The sequence below is a fragment of the Bombina bombina genome, chromosome 1 (genome assembly GCF_027579735.1).
Source record: "Bombina bombina isolate aBomBom1 chromosome 1, aBomBom1.pri, whole genome shotgun sequence".
Taxonomy (NCBI): domain Eukaryota; kingdom Metazoa; phylum Chordata; class Amphibia; order Anura; family Bombinatoridae; genus Bombina; species Bombina bombina.
The window spans coordinates 518,205,883-518,228,873 of NC_069499.1; the positions used below are offsets into that span (position 1 = coordinate 518,205,883).

Below are 22,991 nucleotides of genomic sequence, written 5' to 3' on the forward strand. Positions count from 1 at the left end.
TCCATCCCGAAGGTGGATGGCGCTATCTCCATGCTGGCTAAGCATAATACTATCCCTCTGGAGGATAGTTCTTTCAGAAAGCCTATGGATGAAAAAATGGAAACTTTTCTGAGGAAGTTGTTGCAACATAGGGGTAAACGTTCTGTAGTCAGACTACAGGGCATTGCATTAGCCCCATACTTGGACAACATATTGGTTCAAACTCCATCTTTACAATTAGCGACCTCTCACACAGAAAAGTTACTTTAATACCTTCAGACTCATGGTTGGAAGGTAACTCTAGAAAAGAGCTCTCTTGTTCCTCGTATGAGAGTCAGTTTTCTAGGCATCATTATAAACTCGATTGTTATGAAGATTTTCCTAACAGATCAACGCAAGGAAAAGCATCAGTTAGCTTTTCGAGATCTTCAGTCTACTTTTCCCTTCTGTAGCACAATGTATGGAGGTAGTAGGCCTCATGCTAGCTGCCTCAGAAGCAATACCATTTGCTCACTTTCATTTGCAACCTCTACAACTATACATGCTTAGACAATGAAACGGGGATCACTCAAATCTGTCTGAAGTGATAGACTTGGATCCGGTTACCAGGAGCTCTGTCTCTTGGTGGATGTCACCAGAACACATACTTTGGGGTATGAGTTTTCTGTGCCCTTCCTGGGATATTGTCACCACAGACGTGAGTCTATCCAGTTTGGAGGCAGTATGGGGCGTGGAGAGCTCAGGGAGTATGATCAACAAGGGAGGCATCACTCCCCATTAAGATACTGTAGCTCAGAGCCATCTTCAATACCTTAACATGGCCCCAGTTGTGTTCCAATCATTCTATTCGATTGCAATCAGACAACATCACTACGGTGGCATATTTCAATTATCAAGGGGGAACACGCGGTTTGTTAGCAATGAAGGAAGTTGTTCACATACTAGACTGGGCAGAGAGACATCAATGTCTGATATCAGCTATCCACATCCTGGGAGAAGAAAACTGGGAGGTCAACAAGATCACACGTCGGTGGGGATCTCCAGAAATAGACCTCATGGCATCACGTCTCAATTACAAACTTCCGAGATACGGATCGAGGTCAAGGGATCCTAAGGCGGAGTTGAGACGCATTGGCAGTACCTTGGACTTATCAACTTTTTTATCTGTTCACTCCGCTTGTACTTCTTCAACGTGTGATAGCACAATTCAAGCAGGGTGGGGTACCTGCGATTCTCATAGCCCCTGCACGGCCACACAGGACTTGGTATGCAGATCTTATAAGGTCGTCCTCTGCTCCTCCATGGTGTCTTCCTTAAAGCCCGTACCTTCTCGCTCAAGGTCCTTTCCTTTATCTAAATCTAGATTTTCTGAGACTGACTGAGCCAAAATCATTAGTTCAATTTCCAAGCAGAGAGCTAATTCAGGCACGTATGCCTGTCACCAGACGTATAAACCACAAGTTGTGGAAGGTGTATTTGTCTTGGTGTGAAGAACTTGGATTTTCCCGGCACAGAGTGAGAATTCCGCGTAATTCTTCAATTTTTGCAAGAGGGCCTTGAAAAAGGTATTTTGGCTAGTTCCCTTAATGGCCAGATTTCTGCTCTTTCAATTTTGTTACATAGAAGGTTGTCACGGTTGCCAGATATTCAATCCTTTGTTCTTGCCATGGTTAGAATTAGACTTGTTTTCAAACCTATTGCTCCTCCTTGGAGTCTTAACCTTGTACTCTAAGTTTTACAGCATGCCGTGGCATACTCCTCTGACACGATACCTGGCAGATGCTCCTGTACTGCTGAGTGACATTGGAGGAAATCTCGGAGTTCAGCTGACTTTCTTCACTACAAGTTCATCCTGAACTCCTACTATTCTGCCCTTAATCTTTATAAGCAACAATATTTTTCTAATCTCATCTCTACTCTTTCCTCTAACCCTAAACGTCTGTTCAACCGTTCAACACTCTTCTCCGCCCACCCCCACCTCCTAACACAACCTTTCTCTCAGCTCAAGATTTTGCAAGCCACTTCAACAACAAAATTGACTCCATCAGAAGTGAAATCAGCTCTCAACATACTTCCAATCTCCAACCCCCTCAAAAGCTCACAATCACCCAAAACCCAAATATCCAAAAATGCAGCTCTTTTGCTCCTGTTAATGATGAAGTTTCTGCTCTCATACTGTCCTCCCACCTCACTACCTGTCCCCTCGACCCCATCCCCTCACAGCTACTCCCCTCCCTCTCTTCTACCCTCACCCCCATACTCACACACATTTTCAACCTCTCCCTCAGCACTGGTATATTTCCCTCATCTCTAAAACATGCACTGGTCACACCTATCCGCAAAAAACCTACCCTTGATCCAACCTCCCCTTCCAATTACCGCCCTATTTCCCTACTCCCTCTTGCCTCAAAGCTCCTCGAAAGGTAGTTTACGCACGTCTATCCCATTTCCTTACACTAAACTCTCTTCTTGACCCACTGCAATCTGGATTTCGTTCCCATCACTCTACAGAGACAGCAATTGTCAAGGTTACCAATGACCTACTTACAGCAAAATCCAAAGGCCACTTCTCTCTGCTTATCCTCCTTGACCTGTCTGCAGCCTTTGACACTGTTGACCACCCTCTCTTGCTCCAAACCCTCCAATCCTTCGGCATCTGTGACACAGCTCTCTCGTGGTTCTCTTCCTATCTGACTAACCGTACATTTAGTGTAGCCTTCTCCGGAGCATCCTCTGCCCGTTACCACTTTCTGTTGGGGTACCTCAAGGCTCTGTCCTTGGTCCCCTTCTCTTCTCAATCTATACGTCATCACTAGGTTCCTTAATAAAGTCCCATGGGTTTCAATACCATTTGTATGCCAATGACACCCAAATCTACCTCTCTGCACCAGACCTACCTCCTTCCTTACTAACCCGTGTCACTAACTGTCTTTCTCACATCTCATCTTGGATGTCCTCTCACTACCTTAAGCTAAATCTCTCCAAAACTGAACTCCTTATTTTTCCCCCTTCTTCCAATGTCTCCATCCCCCAAATTTCTATAACTGTTGATAATTCCATCATTACCCCTACCCCGCTCGCCCGATGTCTTGGGGTCACACTTGACTCAGATCTTTCCTTCATTCCTCGCATCCAGTTCTTGGCTAAAGCCTGCCGCTTCCACCTTAAAAACATTGCTAAAATTAGACATTTCCTTACACAAGATACAACCAAGATTTTAATCTACTCTCTCATCCTTTCCCGCCTCGACTACTGCAATACCGTCCTCTCTGGTCTACCTAGCTGCCGCATAGCTCCTTTACAATCCATTATGAATGCCTCTGCCAGGCTCATCTTTTTTACTCGTCGCTCTTCATCTGCTGCACCTCTCTGCCAATCCCTTCACTGGCTTCCTCTTGCCTCTAGGATTAAACATAAAATGCTCACCCTGACATATAAAGCTCTCAACTGCACTGCTCCCCCCTACATCTCAGAACTTGTCTCTAGATACTCTCCCTCCCGTCCCCTTCGATCAGCTCAGGATCTCCTCCTCTCTTGTTACTTCCTCACATTCCCGTTTACAGGACTTCTCCAGACTGGCCCCCATCTTGTGGAATTCCCTGCCTCGCTCCATAAGACTTTCCCCTAGTTTTAACAACTTCAAGCACTCCCTAAAAATTCTACTATTCAGGGATGCATACAACCAACACTAACCTTTCCTAACGCCATTGCTTTCCCCTTGAACCCCTTAGATTGTAAGCCTATGGGCCCAGCCGTTTACAGATCGCTTCATAAGAGCCGACTACAACAGTGAAACTCTCGGCAGGGCCCTCTACCCACTTGACCCCTACAAAGCTATCCTGTACACCGACTATGTTTACAGCACTGCGGAATCTGTTGGCGCTCTACAAATACCTAATAATAATAATAATAATAATAATAATAATAATAATAATAATAAAATGCTCCCTTTGAGCTTATGCATGCAGTTTATATTAAATTACTATATTGGAAAGTGTTTTTTTTTTTGTTGGCAATACCTTCTGCACGAAGAGTTTCAGAATTGTCTGCTCTTCAGTGTGATCCCCTTATCTAGTGTTTCACCAGGATAAGGCTGTTCTTCGGACAAAATTGGGTCTTTTACCAAAGGTGATTTCGACATAAATCAGAAAATTGTGGTTTCGTCTTTGTGCCCAAATCTGGATTTGGCTAGAGCATTATAATTCTATCTGCATGCTACTAAATATTTTTGTCAATCACGTACTTGTTTGTACTTTTTTCTAGTAAGCGCAAGGGTCAAAAGGCCACTACTGTTTCTTTATCCTTCGGATTGAGTAGTCTGATTCGTATGGCTGACTCAAAGGCGTTGACAGCAGCCTCCGCTTCTTAATACTGCTTAATCCACACGTTCGGTGTCAACGTCTTGGGCCTTCAAGGATGAGGCTTCGGTTGAACAGATCTGTTAGGCTGCTACCTGATCTTCTCTACATACTTTTGCAAAAGATGATAAATTTTATGTTTTTGCCTCTACTGGGGCATTGTTTGGGAGAAAGGTTCTTCAAGCGGTAGTGTCCAGTAACTAGGGACTGCATCGCCTTTTCTTTCATGTAATTAGCAAGAGTCCATGAGCTAGTGACGTATGGGATATACATTCCTACCAGGAGGGGCAAAGTTTCCCAAACCTTAAAATGCCTATAAATACACCCCTCACCACACCCACAATTCAGTTTTACAAACTTTGCCTCCCGTGGAGGTGGTGAAGTAAGTTTGTGCTAGATTCTTCGTTGATATGCGCTTTGCAGCAGGCTGGAGCCCGGTTTTCCTCTCAGAGTGCAGTGAATGTCAGAGGGATGTGAAGAGAGTATTGCCTATTTGAATACCATGGTCTCCTTCTACGGGATCTATTTCATAGGTTCTCTGTTATCGGTCGTAGAGATTCATCTCTTACCTCCTTTTTCAGATCGACGATATACTCTTATATACCATTCCCTCTACTGATTCTCGTTTCAGTACTGGTTTGGCTATCTACTATATATAGATGAGTGTCTTGGGGTAAGTAATTCTTATTTCTATTTATGACACTCAAAGCTATGGTTGGGCACTTTATATGTAAAGTTCTAAATATATGTCTATAAACTTATATTTGCCTTGATTCAGGATAATCAGTATTCCTTTAAAATTCAGACTGTCAGTTTCATTATTTGGGATAATGCATTTCAAATTATTTTTTCTTTACCTTAAAAATTTTCATTTGACCATTTTTTCCTGCGTGCGGTTAGGCTCGCGGGGGCAGAAAATGTTTCTTTTTATTGCGTCATTTTTGGCGCAGACTTTTTTGGCGCAAAAATTTGTCATTTCCGGCGCCGTAGTTGACGCCGGAAGTTGTATTCTGTTAACGTCATTTTTTGACGCATGCGTATTCAGACATTTTGTGCGCCAAAAAATGTGGGCGTCGGTTTCGGCATCAGAGGATGTGGCGTCATATTTGGCGCCAAATATATGGGCGTTGTATTTGGCGCCAATAATGTGGGCGTCGTATTTGGCGCCAAAAAATGTGGGCATCTTTTTTGTTCTACTTTTTTTCTTCACATTATTTAAACCTCACTTTCTCTTGTTAAGTGTGTTCAGTCCACGGGTCATCCATTACTTATGGGATATATTCTCCTTCCCAACAGGAAGTTGCAAGAGGATCACCCAAGCAGAGCTGCTATATAGCTCCTCCCCTCACATGTCATATACAGTCATTCTCTTGCAACCCTCAACAAAGAAGGAGGTCGCGAGAGGAGTTGGAGTTTTTACTTAATTATTCTTCAATCAAAAGTTTGTTATTTTAAAATGACACCGGAGTGTGCCGTTTTTTGTATCTCAGGCAGTATTTGGAGAAGAATCTGCCTGCGTTTTTCTATGATCTTAGCAGACGTAACTAAGATCCGCTGGCTGTTCTCGACATTCTGAGGAGTAGGGTAACTTCAGAAAGAGGGGAATAGCATGCGGGGTCCCCCGCAAATGAGGTATGTGCAGTACATTATTTTCTGGGAATGGAATTGACTAAGAAAATACTGCTGTTACCCATATGATGTAAGTACAGCCTTAAATGCAGTAGTAGCGACTGGTATCAGGCTGATAAATGTATGCGCAGTTGAGTTATTTTCTAGGGACTAGAATTTGACTGAGAAAATACTGTTAATACTGAAATAATGTTTAAGCCTTATCTGCAGTGGAAGCGACTGGTAGCAGGCTTAGTGATAACTTTGCATGACATTCAAAATGTTGTTTTTAAAAAAGTTTACTGGCATGTTATTCGTTTTGTGAGGTACTTGGTGATAAATCTTTTTGGGCATGATTTTTTTCCACATGGCTAACGTATTTTCTGCATAGAAACCGTTATATCAGGTCTCCCACTGTTGTAATATGAGTGGGAGGGACCTTGTTTTAGCGCCTTGTTGCGCAGTTAAAATTCTAGCACATTCTTCCTGTTTCTTCCTCCTTGATCCAGGACGTCTCTAGAGAGCTCAGGGGTCTTCAAAATTCGTTTTTGAGGGAGGTAATCAGTCACAGCAGATCTGTGACAGTGTGTTTGACTGTGATAAAAGTGTTAAATCTTAATTTGATATCCGTTTTTGGGTATTGAGGGGTTAATCATCCTTTTGCTAATGGGTGCAATCCTCTGCTAATTAATACATTTCTCGTTAAGAATTGTTCACTATAACTGAATTAGTTTTCTTTGTTATTCAACTGTGTTTTTAAAAGCGCTGCAGCGTTTTTTATATTGCTTGTAAACTTATTGAAAGTGATTTCCAAGCTTGTTAGCTTCATTGCTAGTCTGTTTAAACATGTCTGATACAGAGGAATCTGCTTGTTCATTATGTTCAAAAGCCGATGTGGAGCCCAATAGAAATATGTGTACCAATTGTATTGATATTACTTTGAATAAAAGTCAATCTGTACCGATAAAGAAATTATTACCAGACAACGAGGGGGAAGTTAAAAGAAACAATCAGTAACACTAAGGGTGTGTTACTACTAGGGGGCGCACAGGACCTTATATGATTATTATGTAAATAGGCTAAGAGAGAAGCCTGATGAAACAGACAGCAGTCTGAGAAACGCGTTGCTTGTTCTTTTAATATCTAGTGTCATGAGACACTGAGATTTTTATTTTATTAATAAAATTTGGTTTTATGTAAACCTCTTTGTGAGAGTCTGAGCTCTGTCAGTCCGGCAAGACATTGGAGAAACCAGTTTCCTTGCAGTGTCAGTGAGCTGGGACACTGTGAGATCCCAGTCTGTTTGATTTAGCACAATTGGGTGCTGCTCCACTTGTGAGTACCTTTTTGATTACCTATCAAATCTCTTTCACCAACTGTATTACACTAGGAGGCGCCTTTGTCTTTTTGTGATTTTTTTCACAGAGAAAACTTGCTCTTAGAGGGGGAAGTTATGCCGTCTAACTCTCCTCACGTGTCAGTACCTGCGTCTCCCGCTCGGGAGGTGCGTAAGATTGAGGCGCCAAGTACATCAAGGCCCTTACAAATCACTTTACATGATATGGCTAATGTTATGAAAGAAGTATTATACAATATGCCCGAATTAAGAGGCATGTGCGATAGCTCTGGGTTAAGGACAGAGCGCGCTGATGACACGAGAGCCATGTCCGATAATGCGTCACAATTTGCAGAACATGAGGACGGTGAGCTTCATTCTGTCGGTGACGGTTCTGATCCGGGGAGACCGGATTCAGAAATTTCAAATTTTAAATTTAAGTTAGCGGCTCTGAATGATTGCGACACGATGGCAATCCCAGAGAAATTATGTAGGTTGGATAGATACTATGCGGTACCGGTGTGTACTGACGTTTTTCCTATACCAAAAAGGCTTACAGAAATTATTAGTAAGGAGTGGGATAGACCCGGTGTGCCCTTTTCCCCTCCTCCGATATTTAGAAAAATGTTCCCTATAGACGCCACCACACGAGACTTATGGCAGACGGTCCCTAAGGTGGAGGGAGCAGTTTCTACTTTAGCCAAGCGTACCACTATCCCGGTGGAGGATAGCTGTGCTGTCTCAGATCCAATGGATAAAAAATTAGAGGGTTACCTTAAGAAAATGTTTGTTCAACAAGGTTTACTATTGCAGCCTCTTGCATGCATTGCGCCTGTCACGACTGCAGCGGCATTCTGGTTTGAGTCTCTGGAAGAGGCGATTCGCACAGCACCATTGGATGAGACTTTGAGCAAAGTTAGAACGCTTAAACTGGCTAATGCGTTTGTTTCGGATGCTGTAGTGCATTTAACCAAACTTACGGCTAAAAATTCCGGATTCGCCATACAGGCGCGCAGGGCGCTATGGCTTAAATCCTGGTCAGCAGATGTAACTTCTAAGTCTAAACTACTTAACATTCCTTTCAAAGGGCAGACCTTATTCGGGCCCGGCTTGAAGGAAATTATTGCTGACATTACGGGAGGTAAGGGCCACACCCTTCCTCAGGACAGGGCCAAATCAAAGGCCAAACAGTCTAATTTTCGTGCCTTTCGTAACTTCAAGGCAGGAGCAGCATCAACTTCCTCTGCACCAAAACAGGAAGGAACTACTGCTCGTTACAGACAGGGTTGGAAAGGCAACCAGTCATGGAACAAGGGCAAGCAGGCCAGAAAGCCTACTTCCGCCCCTAAGACAGCATGAAGACAGGGTCCCCTCTCCGGAGACGGATCTAGTGGGGGGCAGAGTTTCTCTCTTCGCCCAGGCCTGGGCAAGAGATGTACAGGATCCCTGGACGTTGGAGATTATATCTCAGGGATACCTTCTGGATTTCAAAACTTCTTCTCCACAAGGGAGGTTTCATCTGTCAAGGTTATCAACAAACCTAGTAAAGAAAGAGGCATTTCTACAATGTGTACAAGACCTCTTAGTGATGGGAGTGATCCACCCAGTTCCGCGAACGGAACGAGGACAAGGGTTTTACTCAAATCTATTTGTGGTTCTCAAAAAAGAGGGAACCTTCAGACCAATCTTAGACTTAAAAATCTTAAACAAATTCCTAAGGGTTCCATCGTTCAAGATGGAAACCATTCGGACCATCCTGCCCATGATCCAAGAGGGTCAATATATGACCACAGTGGACTTAAAGGATGCCTACCTTCACATACCGATTCACAAAGATCATTATCGGTACCTAAGATTTGCCTTTCTAGACAGGCATTACCAGTTTGTAGCTCTTCCCTTCGGGTTAGCTACGGCCCGAGAATTTTTACAAAGGTTCTGGGCTCACTTCTGGCGGTACTAAGACCACGAGGCATAGCGGTGGCTCCGTACCTAGACGACATTCTGATTCAAGCGTCAAGTTTTCAAAATGCAAAGTCTCATACAGAGATAGTTCTAGCATTTCTGAGGTCGCATGGGTGGAAAGTGAACGTGGAAAAGAGTTCTCTGTTACCGCTCACAAGGGTTCCTTTTCTAGGGACTCTTATAGATTCTGTAGAGATGAAGATTTACCTGACGGAGTCCAGGTTATCAAAGATTCTCAATGCTTGCCGTGCCCTTCACTCCATTCCAAGCCCATCAGTAGCTCAGTGTATGGAAGTAATCGGCTTGATGGTCGCGGCAATGGACATAGTGCCATTTGCGCGCCTGCATCTCAGACCGCTGCAACTATGCATGCTAAGTCAGTGGAACGGGGATTACTCAGATCTGTCCCCTTTGCTAAATCTGGACCAGGAGACCAGAGATTCTCTTCTCTGGTGGTTGTCACGGGTTCATCTGTCTAAAGGAATGACCTTTCGCAGACCAGATTGGACGATTGTAACAACAGATGCCAGCCTTCTAGGCTGGGGAGCAGTCTGGAACTCCCTGAAGGCTCAGGGATCGTGGACTCAGGAGGAGAAACTCCTACCAATCAACATTCTAGAATTAAGAGCAATATTCAATGCTCTTCTAGCTTGGCCTCAGTTAGCAACACTGAGGTTCATCAGGTTTCAGTCGGACAACATCACGACTGTGGCTTACATCAATCATCAAGGGGGAACCAGGAGTTCCCTAGCGATGTTAGAAGTCTCAAAGATAATTCGCTAGGCAGAGTCACACTCTTGCCACCTGTCAGCGATCTACATCCCAGGTGTGGAGAACTGGGAAGCGGATTTTCTAAGTCGCCAGACTTTTCATCCGGGGGAGTGGGAACTACACCCGGAGGTATTTGCTCAACTGATTCGTCGTTGGGGCAAACCGGATCTGGATCTTATGGCATCTCGCCAGAACGCCAAGCTTCCTCGTTACGGATCCAGGTCCAGGGACCCAGGAGCGGTGCTGGTAGATGCACTTGCAGCCCCTTGGGTTTTCAACATAGCTTATGTGTTTCCACCTTTTCCGTTGCTACCTCGACTGATTGCCAGGATCAAACAGGAGAGAGCATCGGTGATTCTGATAGCGCCTGCGTGGCCACGCAGGACCTGGTATGTAGACCTAGTGGACATGTCGTCCTGTCCACCATGGTCTCTACCTCTGAGGCAGGACCTTCTAATTCAGGGTCCTTTCAACCATCCAAACCTAATTTCTCTGAGGCTGACTGCTTGGAGATTGAACGCTTGATTCTATCAAAGCGTGGGTTTTCGGATTCGGTTATTGATAAATTGATACAGGCTCGGAAACCTGTTACCAGAAAAATTTACCATAAGATATGGCGTAAATATTTATATTGGTGTGAATCCAAGAGTTACTCATGGAGTAAGGTTAGGATTCCTAGGATATTGGCTTTTCTACAAGAGGGTTTAGAAAAGGGCTTATCCGCTAGTTCACTAAAGGGACAGATTTCTGCTCTGTCTATTCTTTTACACAAGCGTCTGGCAGGGAATCCAGACGTCCAGGCTTTTTGTCAGGCTTTGGCTAGGATTAAGCCTGTGTTTAAGGCTGTTGCTCCTCCGTGGAGCTTAAACTTGGTTCTTAATGTTCTTCAGGGTGTTCCGTTTGAACCCCTTCATTCCATTGATATTAAGCTTTTATCTTGGAAAGTTCTGTTTTTGATGGCTATTTCCTCGGCTCGAAGAGTCTCGGAGTTATCTGCCTTACATTGTGATTCTCCTTATCTGATCTTTCATTCAGACAAGGTAGTCCTGCGTACTAAACCTGGGTTTTTGCCTAAGGTTGTTTCTAACAGGAATATCAATCAAGAGATTGTTGTTCCATCATTGTGTCCTAATCCTTCTTCAAAGAAGGAACGTCTTCTGCATAATCTAGACGTGGTCCATGCCCTGAAGTTCTACTTACAGGCAACTAAAGATTTTCGACAAACTTCTTCCCTGTTTGTCGTTTACTCTGGACAGAGGAGAGGTCAAAAGGCTTCGGCTACCTCTCTCTCTTTTTGGCTTTGTAGCATAATACGTTTAGCCTATGAGACTGCTGGACAGCAGCCTCCTGAAAGAATTACAGCTCATTCCACTAGAGCTGTGGCTTCCACTTGGGCCTTTAAAAATGAGGCCTCTGTTGAACAGATTTGCAAGGCTGCAACTTGGTCTTCACTTCATACTTTTTCCAAATTTTACAAATTTGACACTTTTGCTTCTTCGGAGGCTGTTTTTGGGAGAAAGGTTCTACAGGCAGTGGTTCCTTCTGTTTAATGTTCCTGCCTTGTCCCTCCCTTCATCCGTGTACTTTAGCTTTGGTATTGGTATCCCATAAGTAATGGATGACCCGTGGACTAAACACACTTAACAAGAGAAAACATAATTTATGCTTACCTGATAAATTTATTTCTCTTGTAGTGTGTTCAGTCCACGGCCCGCCCTGTCTTTTTGAGGCAGGTTCTAAATTTTAAATTATAACTCCACCACTGCACCCTATAGTTTCTCCTTTCTTGTCTTGTTTCGGTCGAATGAATGGATATGACATGTGAGGGGAGGAGCTATATAGCAGCTCTGCTTGGGTGATCCTCTTGCAACTTCCTGTTGGGAAGGAGAATATATCCCATAAGTAATGGATGATCCGTGGACTGAACACACTACAAGAGAAATAAATTTATCAGGTAAGCATAAATTATGTTTTTTTATTGCTTCTGGTTTCTAGAAGCTTATTATTTTGCATTCTTTCCCATTCCTGAAACTGTCATTTAAGGAATTTGATAATTTTGCTTTAAATTTTGTTTTTTTCTATTACATATTGCAAGATTTCACTGTTCCTGTTTCAAAACACAGTAAGGGATTCCGTTGACTGAGTTCAGTCCTACCAAAGCTAAGTTCATTTATTTTCAATGTTATGAATGCTTATCTTTAGCTATGGTTTCTTATAAGTTTCATGTTAAACTTTCATATGCAGAATCCATTAGTATTTATGCTTTATATATTGCTATTCTTTTTACATCTTATGTACAAGAAATACTTAGAAGATTTATAAGAATATATTTCTGATTCTATTTTAAAGGCTTTGTCTGACATTGTGCCTTCTAATAACATTTTTAGGTCTTTTTCAAACTTCTTTTTTAATTATTGAAGTTTCAAATGACCAACAACATACTAATTTATCCTTCTCTGATGTTTTTTTCTCATTCAGAATTTTCTTCATCAGATATTGACACTAACAAATCTAATTTTTTTTTATTAAGTACATTTGTTTTTTGTTGAAAAGGTGTTGATTATTTTGGATATTAATGTAACTAGTTCCTTTTCAAGACTAGCTAACATTTTATTTCTGCTTATTTATTCTTCTGTGTTTTCAGAGGTTTTTTTTTCCCAGTTCCTCATACTATGGAATGGAATAGGCTGAGAATTTTCTTTTATTCCTTTTTCAAAGGTTTTAAACTATATTCTTTGCCGGCAGTTAAATTCAATTTTGAGGGTTCTCCAATTTATTGGGGCTATCTATACTCCTACTAATTATGCTATTGTTTCTATAGCAAAATAGTATTTATTTTCCTTTAGATGGTTGTATCTTATTTATGGAAAATTATTTAGTTTCAGGTACTTTTTCTTGGACCTGTGATTTATTTGGATGATGTTGCAATTGCTTCATTTTTTCTGTTTACTTTAAGATCAAGTATCAGATTATGATTTATTTTAGCATTGTTAAAGGGACAAAATTTACTAGACTAGGTGCTGTTGCATTTGTCTTGTTGTTTTGCATTTATTGATTATGCAAGTCCAGTATATTGACTGGTCCTTTAACTGGACTATCATGCTAATAATTTAATTTGTGTCTTCATTTTATTGAATATTTTCGCAAATGAGGTTTAATCTATGTCTTTAGCTGTTTTAGCTAGAAGAATTTTGTTATTTCTAAAAATCCATATTTCTTTTGTTCTAAGATAATCAATAATTTTATAATTGGATTCAATTCTTAACTGTTACTCTGAGTTCTAAGACTAAAACTTTAAGCTTATATTAGTTTGGTTGTTCTTATTAAGGAACAAATTCCTGAATTCTTTCCCAAGTAACATGTTTTTAATTGGAAATTTTTCAGTTCAAAATCAGCTCCCTAAAATTGTGATGTACGTGCCGTATTCCAGCTCGGCTGGTAAGGGGCAGGTTAAGACTTTTTTGAAATTTATTTTGTTCTATTCGGTCCAAATTTCTTTGTTTTTGGGTACAGAATAAGTTCAGAATTAACCGTCTGTGAGAAGTCTTTTTTTCTCTATTATATTCCAGCTATTCCAGTAAGGCTAACACTTTATTTAAGTATGTTTCGGTCCTATATATTTTGGGTACTGTTGAAGCATGGCTGATCACCCGTGGGGTTCAAGCGCTGCTCAGACCTGGAATCTTCAGGGGTATTTCTTCCAGTTCCATTTTTAGGAACTGGGTTTTGGAGTTTTTATTCAAACTATTCTGCCTTTTTTTTGGTCAGTGATAGCATTATTTGTTTTCATTAGATACAATAAATGCATATTTTCATTTTTTTGTTTTCATTCAGATTATTTTCTGAGGATGCGGAATCTCATATGATTCACTTTGTTCTTCCAAGACATAGTTAGAGGATCTTTTTTTCAAAAGCTCTTGATTCCTCACACAAGGGTCACCTTTTTTAGGTTTCCAGACAGTTTGTGTCACTGTCTTTGTCTCTATCAGACAAGGGACAATTTTTATTGGGTTCCGTCTGTCGGTACCTTTGGTCTCTATTATTCCTTCAGTTGCTATATATGCATAGAAGTTTTAGGTCTTATGACCACAGCATTGGATTCAATTCCCTTTGCTCATTTTCAATAGAAAGAACCTTTCCAGTTTTTTATGCGGAATTATGGTACAGGGATTCTAGGATTTCACATTTTAAATCTTCGAATCCTAATATTTATCTATCTTGATTTGGTGGTTAAGATCACCATCATTTAGTTCTACAGGTCTCTTCGTTTCTTTCAACCTGGACCATGATCTCTACAGATGTGAGTCTTTTTGGTTGGGAGGCTGTCTGAGGATCTCTGTCAGCACAAGGGGTTTGGAAATCTCAGGAGGCGAGATTACCATTTGATATTTTAGAACTCCGTGCATTCTCAGAGTTTTTCAGTTAGTTTCTTTATGAAGAAGAGACGTTTATTGTCTTTCAGACAATATCACAACTATGGTGTATGTCAATCATCAGGGTGGGACTATCAGATGTCAGCATTTCTAGAAATAGATCTGTTGGCATCTCATCTGAATAAAGAACTTCCCAGGGTCCTATTCAGGTCCGGGGATCTTCAGGCGGAAGTAGTGTATGCATTGACATTTCTTTGGAATTATCTATTTGCCTATTTCTTTCCGCCTCTAGTTCTTCTTCCAAAGTGATTTCCAAAATTCTTATGGAGTATTTGTTTGTTCTGCTGGTGGCTCCAGCATGGCCTCTCAGGTTTTGGTATGCGGATCTCATTTGGATGGCCAGTTGCCAACCTTGGACACTTCCATTTAAACCAGACCTTCTTTCTCAAGGCCCATTTTTTCCATCAGGATCTCAAATCATGAAGATTGAACGCTTGATTTTTAGTCATAGAGGTTTCTCTGACTCATTGATTATTACTATGTTTCAGGCTCGTAAATCTGTCTCTAGAAAGATTTATTATCGAGTCTGGAAGACCTACTTTTCTTGGCATTCTTTTAAAATTCATAGAATTTTTTAATTTTTTCAGGTTGGTTTGGATAAGGTTTTGTCTTCAGTTCTTTGATAGGACAAATCTCTACTCTTTCTGTTCTTTTTTCACAGAAAGATTGCTAATCATCCTGATATTCATTGTTTTGTACAGGCTTTGGTCCGTATCAAGCCTGTCATTAATTCAATCTGTCCTCTTTGGAGTCTCAATATGGTGCTGAGGGCTTTACAGGCTCCTCCGTTTGAGCCTATGCATTCTCTGAACATTAAATTACTTTCTTGGAAAAGTATTGTTCCTTTTGGTTATTTCTTCTGCTAGAAGAGTTTTTGAGTTATCTGCTCTTTTTTGTGAATATCCTTTTCTGATTTTTCCTCAGGATAAGGCAGTGTTACTTCCTGATATTCATCATTTTGTTCAGGTTTTGATTCGTATCAAACCTGACATTAAGCCAATTTCTCCTCCTTGGAGTCTTAATTTGGTTCTGAAGGCTTTTCAGGCTCTTTATTTGAGCATATGCTTGCTCTGGACATTAATTACTTTCATGGAAAGTATTGTTCTTTTTGGACATCCCTTCAGCTAGAACAGTTTTTGAATTATCTGTTCTTTCTTGTGAATCTCTTTTTTCTGATTTTTTTCATCAGGATAAGGTGGTTTTTGCTATCCTCATTTCAATTCATACCTAAAGTTGTAAATTCTAACAACATTAGGGAGGAATTGTTGTTTTCCTAAAACTTCTTTGGTGAGATTCTTACTTTCTTTGGATATGGTAAGAGTTTTTTGAAATTCTATGTTGAAGCTATTCAGATTTCAGATAGACTTCTAGTCTATTTGTTAACTTTTCTGGTTTTAGGAAGGTCAAAAGGCTTCTGCCATTTATTTGGCATCTTGCTTAAACTTTTGTTTCATCATGCTTATTTGGAGTCGGGTGGATTCCCGCCTCGGAGGATTACGGCTCATTCTATTAGTTAAGTTTCTACTTCCTGGGCTTTTTAAGAATGAAGCTTCTGTTGATCAGATTTGCAAAGCAATGACTTGGTCTTCTTTGCATACTTTTACTATGTTCTACCATTTTGATGTTTTCTCTTATTTAGAAGCAGTTTTGGTAGAATGGTACTCCAGGCAGCTGTTTCAGTTTGATTCTTCTGCTTATAATTTCAGTTTTTTTCATTATACTAATTGAAACTTTTTTTGTTTTGGGTAGTGGATTAATTTTTCAGCGGAATTGGCTGTCTTTATTTTATCCCTCCCTCTCTAGTGACTCTTGCGTGGAAGTTCCACATATTGGGTATTTGCTATCCCATACGTCACTAGCTCATGGACTTACATAATTTATGTAAGAACTTACCTGATAAATTAATTTCTTTCATATTAGCAAGAGTCCATGAGGCCCACCCTTTTTTGTGGTGGTTATGATTTTTTGTATAAAACACAATTATTCCAATTCTTAATTTTTTTATGCTTTCGCTCCTTTCTTATCACCCCACTTCTTGGCTATTCGTTAAACTGAATTGTGGGTGTGGTGAGGGGTGTATTTATAGGCATTTTAAGGTTTGGGAAACTTTGCCCCTCCTGGTAGGAATGTATATCCCATACGTCACTAGCTCATGGACTCTTGCTAATATGAAAGAAATGAATTTATCAGGTAAGTTCTTACATAAATTATGTTTTTTCTACTTCCACCCTACATTCTTTGTGGACTCCACAGCTTGGACATAGATTCCCATATGAAATAATAGGATTGCCGGGAATTTTACTACCATTAGAAAGAAAATATAATTTATTCTTACCTTATTATATTCTTTTCTTTCGTGGTAGTGAGAGTCCACAAAACCGCTATGATTTTTTTTGTAGTGGCGGCAGTCTAGTTGGAACCTCTATACCCCCCCCCTTTTTTTTTTTTTAACTTTTCTGTCTCCTCCGTTCTACTGGGTGGGTAGGGGAAGTAGGAGGGATAGTTGAATGCTCTATTTGGGGTGTCTTTGCCTCCTCCTGGTGGCCAAGTGTTGTATTCTCATATGTAAGAATATGATCTCTTGGACTCTCACTACCAAGAAAGAAAATAATTTATCAGGTAAGAATAAATTATTTTTTTAAACTGTTTTCCTGAAAGGGGCCTACTTTTGACCATGGATATATTAAATATATTTACTGTACAATATAGGCCTGCATTCTTCTCGGTGTTGTGTTTCCTTACTGTAAACGACAAACATCGCCAAAACAGCACAGTCTTGATAGGTCAAAGGGGGACATAAAGCAAGACTAAAATACTCTAGATTGTTGCATTTTATTATTGGGTCCTTTTTTAATCTGATCTCCTGTGTATGCTTTATCATAATGCTTATCATTATTCAAATACTCAATACTTTATTTTGCTGTTAGGTACTCTGTGTTCTGTCCTCAGTGCTTTTGTGCCTATCTAATAATTATTGGACTTAGATTTGACTAGAATGTTCTTAATCCAATATGTAGATACCAGCAATATCACCAGAGCATTGCAAATGCAAGCACAGACAGGAGCTCACTGCTATATCCTAGGTACATCCAACAAACATAGTGTCCACAGCAGCAACGTTTCAGGTTGTACACCCTCATGCATGACTAAGGGTGTACAACCCGAAACATTGCTGCTGTTTTTTGTACTCTAAATTTATCCCCAAATAAAGAAGGATTTTGAAGCAAGTCCTGTGGACACTGTTTGTAGAATGTTCTTACCTGTTGTGCTTCAGGGAAGGCTGCACTTGTTGTAACTGTCTTTGAAGCAAATATGAATTTAACCCTTGACTATGTTAAAGTTCTAATTAGATTTTATTTTTTTTCACTACCTGCACTCCAAAAAGAAAAAAATTGAGAGCAAAAATACATATTGACAGTTTTTTTTTCCAGCTTGATGTGTATATCTTTGTTGAAGTGATTGAATAAATGTATATACCCAATGCTGTTGGTTCTACAAGTAAATAACTGCTTTACAAAAATGATAAGGTTTTTATTTTTGAGCTGTATGCCCTGAAGAGATGTTTGTACAGGGCCACTAAGGGGTTAAATTGTTGAGTAGAATGTGTTATACCAATTTTGAAAGAAAAAAAAAATCTGTTGAGCCCTGTCCTTGAATTAGAAATAAAACAAATGTTTATAATAATCTTTCTGAACGGTGATGAAATCACATTACCCAATATAACATACAGGATATCCATATATCTTTATGGTTTTACGGCTGCTATGTTTTTGTTTTTACAAGAGCAGAAACTAAATGTTCTATTCTTTACAGGATGAATAAACCAGGACTCTTGCCTAGTTTGGAGGATTTGCTCTTCTATACCATTGCTGAAGGTCAAGAAAAAATACCAGTTCATAAATTTATCACGGTACGTTTTTGAAGCAATTTTTGTGCCATGTCAACATTCTCATTTTACTAGTGATAGCCTTTTGTTTAGAGCTGCAACATCTAATCGTCATAATCGATAATAGATTATGAATATAGTCAACGAATCTCATAATCGATTAATCGATTAGTTGGTTTGCAATTAGTTGGTCTGTGCACAACACCAGCTGCTTCACTCCAATGAACTCCTGCACATGGTGTTGTGTTTTATGGTTAGGTCCTTAGCCGAAAGGACGTTTACAGACGTATACTTTTTACTTTTTCAGGACAGTATACGTTTACAACTATCCCTGGCTAATGTGCAACCCAGCTATAATAGTCATCATTTGGATTGTTTATATTAAATCTGGTGATTTGGAACTATGCTTTTCATGATATAGTGCTAAGCTTGTTATTTACACCTAGCCCCTAGACTGATGGGAGTTATTTAAATTGTTGTGCACTATTATCTGTTTGCACAATTGTTAGCGGTTTGCTTGCTATTGCTGATTATATGTACTGTATAAATAAATGTGTAAGGCTTTGTCCTGTTATTGATATATAGTCCTTAGTGCTTTTGATTTTTTTCAATTTATTTTTTATTAACAAGCATCAGGATTTTAATTACAACATAATTTCATATAGGGATGAGAGAGGAAAAAACAAGAAAAGAAAAACATTAAGATCAGTTCTTGTAATGACAGAATCTGATCTGATCTATAAAATACATTCCTGATTTTAGCTCTCATCAATAACACATTAAACTTGTCTTCCTGATGCCCCTTTTTTCCTTTTTTTTCAATTTAATATCTATTAATTATCTTGAACCGTAACAACTAAAAATAAATAAACCCTAATAAAACAAACAAAACAAAAAAAAAAAAAAAGGGAAAGAGAGGAGGGGGGGGCAATAGGAAGATAGAAGACTGGCAGGAGAGAAAAAAAAAAAAAAAAAGAGGAGGGTCATGGCCTTAATGGTTCATTTATTAACTGCAAAGGATCTACCAGATTCCCAGGAGAACCAACTCCGTATTTCTAAAGGGATAAATTAAATGTTCAATTTCATTTATGGGCAATACTTTAATAAAGTCCGACCACTTAGAGAAGAAACTCCTCACCTCTTGGTCATTCGGTAGGTTGGTATCAATTTGTTCTATTATACACTGTTTCTTCAAACAGTTCTTTACCTCCAATATACTTGGGGTTGCTCGCGATTTCCATTTCTTCAATATTAAATATCGAACAGCGAGAATTACCAAAGTAACTATTTTAAGTTTATCTCGAGGGAGGCCAAAGTCCTCTAGTGGGAAAATTGTATTTAAAGGAGAGAATGATAGTGAAGATATTCTTACTGAGTTAATAAGCCAGTATTGTGTTTTCAACCAACAATTCCTTATTTTTGGACAATACCAGAACATATGGATAAGGTTAGCCGAGGGATAAGAACATTTTGGGCATTTATTAAAGGTAAGACTTTGGCATTTAGTTCCCTTCTCTGGGGAAAAATAGGTCATAAATAATAGTTTAACATGTGTCTCTCTCCACGTAGCGGAGAGAGTGGCACGTGCAATTGCTTGAATTGATAAAGTGATTACAGAGGTCTCTCCTAGATCCTCTAATAGTGTGTTTGTCCACTTAACCTGCAGATTTTCTAGTATTTCTGGGCCTTTGAGAGAAGCCAGTCTCTGGTATATAAATGAACTTGATATTAAGCCATTCTTAGCTAATAGGATCCAGTTCTCGAGTATACCTAAGGACCATTCCCAACCAAAATCCCTTACTAATTTAAGGGCAAAATGTCGTGCTTGCAAATAAGCGAAACATTTTTTATTAGGAAGATGGAAATCCTTTTTAAGAGAATCAAAGGTTTTAATACATTTATTTTGAAAATCAAGTAGTTGGGAGATATTCTGAAGGCCCAAAGATTCCCATTTAGAGAAGAGAGCAGATTGTATGCCAGCTTGAAAATGTGGATTATTTAAGAGAGGTAGATATCGAGAGATTCTAGGTTGAATATGTAACATTGAACATATCTTTTTCCACATCTGGATTGGATTATAGATGGACTTAATTTTCTTTAGTATGGACGGTATTATGTTTTTATCACAATGTAATAAGGCTACCAAGGAACGTGGATAAGCTATGTTTTTTTCAAGGTCGAGAGTTGTTACATAGTTAGCATTAGTTAACCAGTCTATTGCTACCCTAGCCTGGAAGACTATATTGTACAAACGGATGTCTTGCAGGGAGAGTCCTCCCTGCTCCACAGGAAGCATTAATTTAGATAAAGAGATCCTAGGCTTCTTGTTCTGCCACAGGAAGGATCGAAGCGCTGAATTAAAAGATGATATATCTTTTGATTTTAAGATAAATGATGTATTCTGAAGTACATACAGGATTTTGGGAAGGAGGGTCATCTTATAAAGTGCAATGCGGCCTGACAAAGAGAGTGAGTTTTTGCCAATTTTTAAAGGCTTCTCTGATTTTTTTAAGTACCGGAGGGACATTTAAATCGTACCAGGCTGTAGGGTTAGAGGAGATCCATATACCAAGATACTTAAATGCATCCTGGACTACAGTAAATGGGATGCTTGCACAAGAATCTTTAGTATGATTAAGCCAACAAAGCTCTGATTTTAAAACATTTACTTTGTATCCAGAAAAGGAGCCGAATTGGTCTATGATAGCAAGAAGTTTTGGATTATTTCTAGCCGTGTTAGAAATATAAAGCAGTACATCATCTGCATGTAATGCAATTTGCAGTTCTTTCTCGTTAATTTTAATCCCCTCAAGTTGATGGCGAATCTGAATAGCAAGTGGTTCAATAGCCAAGTCGAACAAGAGAGGGGAGAGAGGACACCCCTGCCTGGTCCCTCTCCTCAGTTTTATATCGGAGGTCATATCACCATTAACTAAGATTCTTGTATATGCATTACTATATAAATTGTTAAAGAAACGAAGAAAGTTGCCTCCCAGGCCAAATTGCTGTAACGTGAAGCACAAATGATCATGGTGTACCGAATCAAATGCTTTTTCAGCATTGATGGATATAATTGCTTTATCAGAAATGTCCTCCCCCTTCATCCAGCATATTAAAGTATTCTATTATCATGAATACCTCTCTTATCTTAGCAGATGAGTTACGCTTTAGGAGAAATCCTGCCTGGTCGCTGTGTATAATAGAAGAAAGCAAGGGTTGGAGTCTATTTGATAGAATAGATGTAAGAAGTTTATAGTCTGTGTTCAGGAGTGCGATGGGTCTGTATGACTCCTTTTTTTCTGGATCTTTCCCCTGCTTCAAGATAAGAGTTGTATAGGATGCAGTAAACTCCTTAGTTGGAGTATTACCTGAGATATAGATATCGTTAAAAAGTGTAGTTAAATGCTTTATTATCTCAGGTGCTAATATCTTGTAGAATTCATTTGGGAGTCCATCAGGTCCCGGTGCTTTATTAGAGGAGAGATTTTGAATTGTTATGGCAATTTCTGCTTCTGTAAGGGGAGATTGTAACGTTACCAGTGAATCGGGAGTCAGAGTTGGAAAAGTTATTTGATCCCAAAAGTTTTCCCTCTGTGTGATATTAGAGTTTTTAGAAGCGTACAAAAGCTCATAGTATTCTTCAAATGCTCTGCATATTTCTTCGGGGAGTTAGAGCTTTTATTGCCAGACGTTATAGTTTTTATTATAGATGAGCCTCTTTCAATCTTTACTAAGTTTGCCAGAAGCTTCCCTGTCTTATTGCCATAATGATATAGTTTAGCCTTCAGCCTAAGGTCTCTTTGGGTACTTTTGTAGAGCAAAAGGGAATCTCTCTCCGCCAATGCAGCAGTATATCTAGACCAGTTTTCTGGTGTTTTAGATAAAATATAACGATTATATGCATTCGTAACAGCCTTTAATGTCTCAGTCTCCCTTTTTTTCATTTTCCTAGATCTAGAAATAGTATAAGCTAAAATTTCCCCATGAAGGACCGCCTTCGCAGTTTCCCAAAACAAAGCAGGTTTGGAAGTATGTTGTTGATTAATGACTGCATACTCCTGAAATCTAGAAATAAGCCAATTTTTAAATTTTAAGTCATTTGCTAGGTAGCGAGGGAAAGAGAAACCAAAATTCCTGTTCCCTGACGAGATTAAGTCAAGTTCAAGAGTGATCGGGGCATGGTCCGAAATGGTAATAGGTAGAATGTTGGCGGTTACTTTCGACTTGCAGAATCTTTCATCAATCAGGAAAAGATCGATTCTTGAAAGCGATTTATGTGCTTTCGAATGACACGTAAAGTCTTTGATATCCGGATTTTGAATCCTCCAGATATCACAGAGTTTTAAATTACGATAAAGTTTGAGGAATAATTTAGACTCTAAATTGTCTCTCTTGGTTTTGACTGTGGCAGAATTCTGCCTAAGCCTGTCAAGGGGAGACTGAGGAGCCATATTAAAGTCGCCAACCAGCAGTAGGTGACCTTCTGCAAATGAGAGAAGCTTATTTTGCAATGTTTCCCAAAATGGGAGGTTAAAAACATTTGGGGCATATACATTACAGAGTGTGTATAGTACTTTTGCAATTTTAATTTTTAATATTAAATATCTACCTTCCTGATCCGTATCTACCTGGATAACCTCATAGAGGAGTTTCTTCCC

The 22,991-nt window shown here is 39.6% G+C and overlaps 1 protein-coding gene across 3 annotated transcripts in view; it reads left to right on the forward strand.

Annotated features, from left to right (window-relative positions):
* The window catches only part of GLS (glutaminase), a 1,045,544-nt gene that overhangs the window by 164,123 nt on the left and 858,430 nt on the right, over window positions 1-22,991 (forward strand). For all 3 annotated transcript variants that reach the window (XM_053698626.1, XM_053698625.1, XM_053698624.1), the window contains exon 2: window positions 18,261-18,357. In XM_053698626.1, coding sequence (XP_053554601.1) covers window positions 18,261-18,357 — 97 coding nt within the window. The remainder of the gene's footprint in view (window positions 1-18,260; window positions 18,358-22,991) is intronic.